This window comes from Panicum virgatum, chromosome 4K (assembly GCF_016808335.1).
Source record: "Panicum virgatum strain AP13 chromosome 4K, P.virgatum_v5, whole genome shotgun sequence".
In the NCBI taxonomy this organism is placed as follows: domain Eukaryota; kingdom Viridiplantae; phylum Streptophyta; class Magnoliopsida; order Poales; family Poaceae; genus Panicum; species Panicum virgatum.
The window spans coordinates 20,180,957-20,189,234 of NC_053139.1; the positions used below are offsets into that span (position 1 = coordinate 20,180,957).

The 8,278-nt window shown below is 39.6% G+C and overlaps 1 protein-coding gene and 1 long non-coding RNA gene across 3 annotated transcripts; one reads left to right on the forward strand and one right to left on the reverse strand.

Moving 5' to 3' along the window:
• The first annotated feature begins 3,193 nt into the window (after nucleotides 1-3,193).
• LOC120703435 (U-box domain-containing protein 6-like) lies at nucleotides 3,194-8,278 on the forward strand. Of its 2 annotated transcripts, none has more exons than XM_039987531.1 (6): nucleotides 3,194-3,758; nucleotides 4,249-4,340; nucleotides 5,028-5,213; nucleotides 5,385-5,492; nucleotides 5,853-7,015; nucleotides 7,214-8,278. In XM_039987531.1, the coding sequence occupies exons 2-6, from the start codon at nucleotides 4,284-4,286 to the stop codon at nucleotides 7,986-7,988; spliced, it is 2,289 nt and encodes a 762-aa protein (XP_039843465.1). In that variant the 5' UTR covers nucleotides 3,194-3,758; nucleotides 4,249-4,283; the 3' UTR covers nucleotides 7,989-8,278. The 2 variants fall into 2 exon arrangements, with proteins under 2 accessions (XP_039843465.1, XP_039843466.1); XM_039987532.1 differs by having other exon boundaries at nucleotides 3,194-3,448.
• On the reverse strand, nucleotides 5,258-6,201 carry LOC120703436. The gene is made up of 2 exons (XR_005686956.1): nucleotides 6,065-6,201; nucleotides 5,258-5,578 (listed from the first exon to the last, which is right to left on the reverse strand). It is a non-coding gene; the product is annotated as an uncharacterized LOC120703436 (long non-coding RNA).

Here is an 8,278-nt window from a genome sequence, read left to right on the forward strand (position 1 = left end):
AAGAAATATTTTAACATTAGAAAGCCAATGCCAATCAAAACCGAGTTGCTGGTTCTAGACAAACCGGTCCGACCAGTCGCTGAGATCGGTCTGACCGCTGAGACCGGTCTGACCGCTCTGACCGGTCCAGAGACTGGTCTGACTGCTGAGGGCGGAATGAGCAGCAGTTCGGCTGAAATTTCTACTCAAAAATATTGAGGCCGAAGTGCAAGATTGGAGGGTGCCTATCATATCATATTTAAAAGATTCTGGTCGTGGTGCAGAGAGAAATATTCGGCATTTAGCATTTAAATATATTTTGGTTCATGATGAGTTTTTTCGTCGGACCACCGATGATATTCTTCTCAAATGATTGGGGACCGATAAGGCCCGTGTTTCTATGGGAGAAGTGCATGAAGACATCTGTGGTACACAGCAATCGGCTTCTAAAATGAAGTGGTTACTTAGAAGAGCCGGCTTTTATTGGCCAAGTATAATTTCGGATTGTTTTAGATATTACAAAGGGTGTGAAGAATGTCAACGGTTTGGTGATGTTCAGTTGGTGCCCGCTGCGTTATTGCATCCTATTATTAAACCTTGGCCGTTCAGAGGATGGAGTTTGTATTTCATTGGTCAAATTAACCCTCCTTCTTCAAAGGGACATCGCTTCGTGTTGGTTGCGACAGATTGTTTTACTAAGTGGACCGAAATGGTACTTTTGAAGAATATGACACATAGAGAGGTAATTGAGTTTATTACGGAGCATATTATTCATAGATTCGGTATTCCTTAAACTTTGACAACGGATTAAGGTTCATCATTCATATCAAAGGAGGTACGAGAATTTGCCGAATCTTATAAAATTAAGATACTCAATTCATCTCCATATTATGCTCAAGCCAATGGTCAGGTTGAGTCTAGTAATAAGATTTTGATAAAGCACATCAAGAAAAAGATAGAAGAAAATTCTAGGAGGTGGCATGAGGTTTTATCCGAAGCATTATGGGCTCATCGCATATCTAGACATGGTGCTACTAAAGTTACTCCTTTTGAGCTTGTTTATGGTCAAGAGGTTGTTTTACCCGTTGAGATAAATCTGGACGCTTATAGATTGGCTAAACAAAATGATCTTTCCGCTGTTGATTATAATGACTTGATGATGGATAATATTGATGAAGTAAGCGACAAGTGATTGCAAGCTTTGAGGGAAATTGAGAAGGACAAGCTTCGGGTGGCTAGAGCTTATAACAAAAAGGTAAGAGCTAAATCTTTTCAAGTTGGTGAGCTGGTTTGGAAGACAATTCTACCTTTTAGGACAAAGAGCAACAAGTTTGGCAAGTGGTCTCCAAGTTGGGAAGGTCAGTACAAGATTGTCAAAGTTATCTTCAGAAATTCTTATATGGTGGAGACGCTGCAAGGAGAACGTCTACCAAGGGCGCTGAATGGAAGATACTTGAAGAAATATTACCTAAGTGTTTGGCAAGATGCTTGAAGCTGAAGATGGTCGGTATTTAGATATCGTTCTTAGCATTATTTTAGGCCAGTGCTTGATTTGTAATTTTGTATTCTTAAAGCATGTTTAGGTATTTATTTTTTGGCTTGCATAGCTCACCAAAAAGGCAGGAGGGGCATATATTGGAGGAAAAATTTGGCAATAACCGAGGCCGACCGGTCTGACCGGTTGGCCCGACTGGTCAGACCGGTCTAGGCCTGTAATCCGAGTAGGGTCAGGGTTTTGTGTTTAGAGTCCTATTGTAACCCGATTTAGAAGAGGTACGTCCTCCCCGGCCTATAAATTTAAAGGCTGCGGCCGATTGAGGGTTTCTAACCACAGTCGAATCAAAAAAAATACTCTCTTTACTCAATCTCTCAAACCCTAGCTTCTCCAACCCTTTTGCTATTCTTTGCTCGTCTCTACGGCGTTCAAGGGCGTCTTGAGTGGCCTGCAGACCTCAAGGCAACCCTAGATCTTCAAGCTCCGACGGGGGTCCCTCCCGAACTAGAGGTTAACCAGAAAAGCGTCAATAACTACGCGTGGTGGTAAGTCCACTTGAGATCCACCTTTCCCACTGGATGTAGGAACTCGGTGGAAGACCATAACTGCCAGCCATACTAAAGTTGATGACGAAGTGTAGGAGGAGGCCGTCGAATCCGACACTTCTGCAACCCAAGAAGACCCGTGGAACCCCTAGAACTTCACGGGACTACCATGATAAAGCATGAAATTAGTATAGAAACGATCATTTGCAATGCATGATTTTTTTCACTATTTCATATGCTAATCATATATAGCATTTAAATATGGGAACATATCTGGTGGAAACCACAATCTTCGTGAAAATTCATGCAAACCACGGCAAAAAAGTCATCTAAATTCATGAAAAAAATCACACATGTAGATGATATGATGATACACAACCTTGTAAAATATTCTGTCGAAACTCGACTTTGTTTGTGAGGTATAAAAATAACAAATTTCAAGCTAAGAAGTTGTCCAGATGATTTGTTAGAAATTTGTTATTTTTATATATCATAAAGGAAATCAAGTTTAAATAAGATATTTTACAAGATTGTGTATTATCATATCATCTACATGTGTGATTTTTTTGGTGAATTTAGATGACTTTTTTGTCGTGATTTGCACAAATTTTCACGAAAGTTAAGTTTCCACCGGACATGTTCTCTTTAAATACTCACTGTGAGGGTTTCATTCCAATCTCAAATAAACGTGTACCCGAGTTTTCATCCCATAAAATTCAAATCTTCTCTTCCCTCGTAAATTTCAGGTCATGTCACTGTTTCTACATATATATTGTATATTGTATGTAATTTAATAAGAATGAAACTCTCGAAATTACGTTGAAAATAATTTTATCTTTGATCTCCCTTTTAACGAAACAAGAGGGAAAAAAGAGAAAAGAAAGTGCTGCATTGGAAGACCCACGCGGAGAGCGCGCGACTCGCGAGCGGGGGCGGGAGCGAGAGCTGGTGCGCGGCCACCCACCCACACGTGGGCCCTACGGCCGGCCGCTAGCACGGAGACGACACGAGTCCTAGTGAGTGTGATCGGCGCCGGCGCCGGCGCGGTGGGGGCTTTTCTTTTCTCTCCCTCGAGTGATGGGGGACGAAAGGGCAACGTCCAGAGGAACTTTCCGCAATTACTGAGGATATCGATTAGCATGCGCGGCCCGGCATCCGCAGGTGCGCACTCGGGATTAGCAGAGACGTCTCTCCTGCTTCCACTCAATTTCTCTGCGTCTTAACTGTACTGCATTACATTCTACCCTGTCCAACGGAGCGGAGGCCCTTCTCGCTGATTTGGATCTACGCGGCCAAGGTTTAGCCGTTTAGGAGTAGTCTCTTCGAGCGAGCTTGCCTTTTCATCCTGCAGTTTTCCTTTCTGTAATCCCGGGAAGAAAGAAGAGCTAACGAGGCATCTGAAACTGAATGTTTCTGTCTGTCTTCAGAGATGGGCTTGTATTCATTTTTCCTCCCCCTAAGAGAATAGTTTCAATCATACTATTCTTCTTCTTTTCTGTGTGCTTGTAGTGGCCCAAGCTCTGTATTATTCGTTCTTACACTTCTTTTTGGTTTTCAGTTATTTGTCCCCCTGTTCCCTTAGTGCATCTACTACTATGCACAGGCTCACGATTGTTTTTCTGTTATCGAGAACACGGTAACAGAGGTTCCGCCCTGAGCTTGTTGCTGTCCCTAGTTGTTAACTGGACTCTCCAGTTATCTCCGCCCAAGAATCACAGTTAATATAGAGTGACTGCTTTGTAAGAATTTTTTCTTTAACTCGACTGCTTTATCAGAAATCAAAAAGATTTCTTACAAAGTATCCAATAATTTCATACAAAAATTTCTTCCTCTTCCATTTGTTGCCACTGATTCAGTCATGGTATAGAAATGGAGTACTCCGATAGCTTTAGCTAGGTTTCGGAACACTTATAGCTTTTGATTGACAGAAAACATAGATCCAAAAATATCATACTAGGATATGGTGTTCATAAGACACTTTTAGTATCTCTGTTCAAATAGGATTTGTTCATGAAAGCTTTAGAATCAGTCTCGCTTTCATGAAACTTTGATTTTTGACTCAAAGTTTAGTGGACTGTAGGAATTTGTTTGAAGAGACTAAGGTAGTGGTTTAGCCAACTACTGGTGTTTATAAACTTAATTTTTGGTTCTTTGGCCTTTCATTACCAGTTAGCTTTACCCTTTGAATTTGTCCACTGATAGCATTTTTTATCTTTGGCTCTTTCACAGTTTGAAAATCTATTGGTTGCCTATTCCTTTTATGCATGGAGCATAATAGTGATGAAGCAATGTGTGCATCTCGGCACAACTGTCGCCCAAAGGTATGGATATTGGACTTCAATTACTAGATTGACGCAAGTAACATAAAGATTAATGCAATTTTCTTATTTTGTTCTGTATATATAATGTTGAGGTCCATAAGAGTATAGTTTTTTGTTCCTAGGGATATAGGAAAGAGGCCATTGGTTCTTTTCTGAAATCTTCTGTAAAATTAAAATGAGTGATTGTATAAGGAGCAATTTGTTTTGTCTCAAGATCTGGTTTGTCATGCAAAAACCAAGCCATATGTTTTGCTTATTGTTTGTAGTTGGTCGATGTGCAGGACCAGTCCATCAATTGAAAAATCACCGGATGTGAGTTGAAAAATTGAAATGTTTTCGTGAAAATATTTCTAATAATATTTGGTTATTTTTTGATACATTGATGCTATGATCGTTTTACTATTCCCATTCAGTTCACTTCCTTCAAAAACTTGCATTTTAAACGTTAAGTCCATTCTAAATTTCAAGTTTTTGTTATTGCAATGTTATCAGTATCCACCCCTGCTTTAAAACTTAAATATTTGCTTGAACTTTTGGACCAATTTAGCACCATTCTAAAATAGAACATGATGTCATAATTCATTTTCATCAGCTACTTATGCAGAATATAATTCCTGGTTTTGTTCTCCATACCTTACCACACTGTGTGATTATTTTAATAATTTACTTATCTTTGGATTCTGTTAGGTTCACGGCACAATGTGCAATGAGCTGTCTTTGATGTTAGATAAAGTTTCCTCTATTCTTCCATCAATTGAAGCTGCTCAACCAGGATGCAAAGCAGGTGTAGAGGAACTATGCAACCTATACAGCATAGTTGACAAAGGGAAACTCATAATCCAGAACTTCAATGAATGTAGCAGTCTTTACTTGGTATGCTATTCTTTTGTCTTGATTAGAAATAAAAACCAGCTATGTGTTGCTTACTAAAACGAGCTATTTTATAATCCTCGAAGAGGAGCCATGCATATTCGTTACTACAAATTTTGGTACCTTCGAAGGATTGTAAAAATGCTCTTGTAATATTTGAATATGTTATTTCAGGCTATCACTAGTGAAGCAACTGCAATGCGGTGCGAAAGGATAAGGAACTCACTGAGGCGGAGCTTGTTCCTGATCCAGAACATGGTTGAACCATTGTTAGCTAATGAGGTTAGTTTGTTATATCAAATGGTAGTATATGAGCTGAACCATCTGCAGAAATAGCAGTTCCGGATGACCAAATCTTTTGCCATTCCCTGTCAAAAGGTTTACAGTGTCAGACTTTATTCTTTAATCGAAAGATGTGTCTCAGTGAATGATTATTTGTTAGAACACCAGCAAAACTTAATAAAATAAGTTAGAGGTCAAGCTCCTATTACTGCATGTATACAAAAATGTTCTATAAAAATCATTACCTGATCATAATTGGATTTTTTTCTATGACAATTGGCAAATACATATTACAGCTTTCATATTACATGTTTACATTTATTAACCATTTTTTTGCGGGTTATTAACCATTTATTGCAGGTGGCTGACGTTCATAATGATCTACGAGATCTGAAATTCATTGTTGATCCAGCAGAAGAGGATGCTGGAAAAGCAATTCTGGAGATGCTTCGGCAATCTCAAGTAACCCATGAACTGGAACTTGAGACCTTCCTGTTAGCAACTTCGAAATTGAACATTACATCGCCCAAAGCTATCTTAATTGAAAGAAGAGCAATCAAGAAATTACTTACCAAGATCAATGGCACTGATTCTAAAAAGGAAGGAATCCTTAAGTATCTCCTATATCTTGTTAGGAGATATGGGAAGAATACCAAGCCAGAGACTGGTGAGAAGAATATGAATGTGAATGCTGCAATTGAAATCATGAGTTCGGACTTAGTTGTTAATGACATAAGTACTCCTCAAAGATGCATTTCAAATGTAGAGTCAGACAATGTGAGATATGGCGATCAGAATAATTTAGTTGGAACAGCCACACCGCCACCGGAGTTATGCTGCCCAATGTCTATGAAGCTGATGCGAGATCCTGTTATAATAGCATCTGGACAAACATACGAAAGAGAAAATATAGAGAGATGGTTCAACGAGGGATATGATACTTGTCCTAGGACACAGATGAAATTACAAAACTTCATGGTAATTCCAAATGCTTGCATGAAGGCTATTATTTATAACTGGTGCAAAGATCACGAGCTTGACCATAATTATTTGCCTGAAAGATTTCATAGTTGTTATTCTGTATCAAGTCTGCACAATGTGTCGGCACCTCTAGTTACTAAAAAGAATAGGGATTACGTGGTTGATTATAGCAACTCATCTCTTGGATTATCAGGTAGTTATACAGCATTCCTGATGAGGGAAGCAGAGCAGTCAAAGGCTAGTTTTGATCAGTATTATTCGAATGCCAATTACCAGTTGTATTTGTCCTTCTGCAACTTTGACAAAGCAATGTTCTTGGATTTCTTCCATGAGCTGTCTGAGCTTCCCTTGGATCTGCAAATCAAAGCTGTCAAAGATTTGAAGACTGTTCTGAACGGTGAAAAACAAATTTGGTATTCTATGGTCTGCAATGGGTTTTTAGAAGCGTTCCATGAATTCCTTAAGAATAATAGTGGAAGATACACACTGCAAGGCCGGAGAGCTGGAATTCAGTTTTTTCTTGCTTTCCTTTCTAGTGGCAGGTATGCATACTGATGTCTCTATTCTCCATGTCACTTCTTATTGGGGTTCCGGAGCTTGATCTTTTCCTGTACTTGGGTTTCCTTCTCTACAAGTGATTTTTTTTAATATTCTGTTAGTGCTAAGTATTTAGACTACGGTTAGTGCTTATGTTTTCACTCCAACGGATACTAATAATGTGTATTTTCCTTTTGATCCAGGGCTCGAATTCCTTCAGTTTGTGAAGATGTGGTGGTTCTTATTGCATTAGTACTTGATTCGGAGTTCAAAAGGGAAGCTCTTTTGGTCGTAAATGACCTTCTCCAGGAACCAAGTTGTCAGAAATCTAGTCTCCTGGCCTCTGTTATTGCTCCATTGGTGTTTGGAGCTTTGGACAGTGGAGATACCAAGTGCCTGGACCTCGCTCTGAAGATCATCTGCAAGATTTCATCCGATAATGATATAAAATCTTACCTTGTTTGCTCTGGCATAATCTCAAAATTATGTCCACTTCTCAGTGAAGGCAGGCTGACAGAGTGTTCTTTAAATATTTTACGGAATCTTAGTGGAGTGAATGAGGCCACAGATTTTATAATCAGAACAGATAATTGCCTCAGTTCCATTTCAGATCTTCTGGACACAGGAAGCCACAGTGAACGAGAGCATGCAGCGGTTATCCTTCTTGCAGTATGTTCTCACAGTCCTGAAATTTGTTCACTTGCCATGAAGGAAGGCGTCATCCCAGCCCTTGTTGACTTATCAGTGAATGGAACTGGGTTGGCAAGAGATTGCTCAATCCAGCTGCTTCAACTTTTGAGGAACTTTAAGAGATGCGACCAGTTCAGCAGTTCATGTTCAAGGGAGGTAGCTGCCGATCATGTTGCTGAGAACCCATCAAATGATTCAATTTGCAAACAGCCAATTTCGAAGTCTGCCCGCTATATTTCAAGAAAGCTCAACATTTTCTCGAAACCGCGGTCACTCACCCTGGCCTGAGAAATGGAAGGGGGTGCTTGGATGAGTACATTCTGCAAACTAACCGCCCAATGTACAAATGGTAGCAGTTAGCGTTGTCCAGATGAAATGCCTCAGGGATGCTTTTAAATCCACCATGTGTTTCAGAAGAGTTTGTATTAGGTTTTTTATTTTCTTTCGCAAGCCGGCTTGTTGTCAAAGCTTGTTAAGCATATCGCAAAAACTTGGAGAGCCATATTGGATACCTAAAATCAATTGTAAATACATCCTTACGTATTTTACAAAACTAGAGTACCACTTTTTCTTGCTCA

Bases quoted from the DNA above. Each gene is read 5' to 3' on its own strand.
- LOC120703435 (XM_039987531.1), top strand. From the start codon at position 4,284: ATGGAGCATAATAGTGATGAAGCAATGTGTGCATCTCGGCACAACTGT. The intron at 5,214-5,384 runs GTATGCTATTCT...ATGTTATTTCAG, and splicing joins AATGTAGCAGTCTTTACTTG to GCTATCACTAGTGAAGCAAC. The intron at 7,016-7,213 runs GTATGCATACTG...CTTTTGATCCAG, and splicing joins GCTTTCCTTTCTAGTGGCAG to GGCTCGAATTCCTTCAGTTT.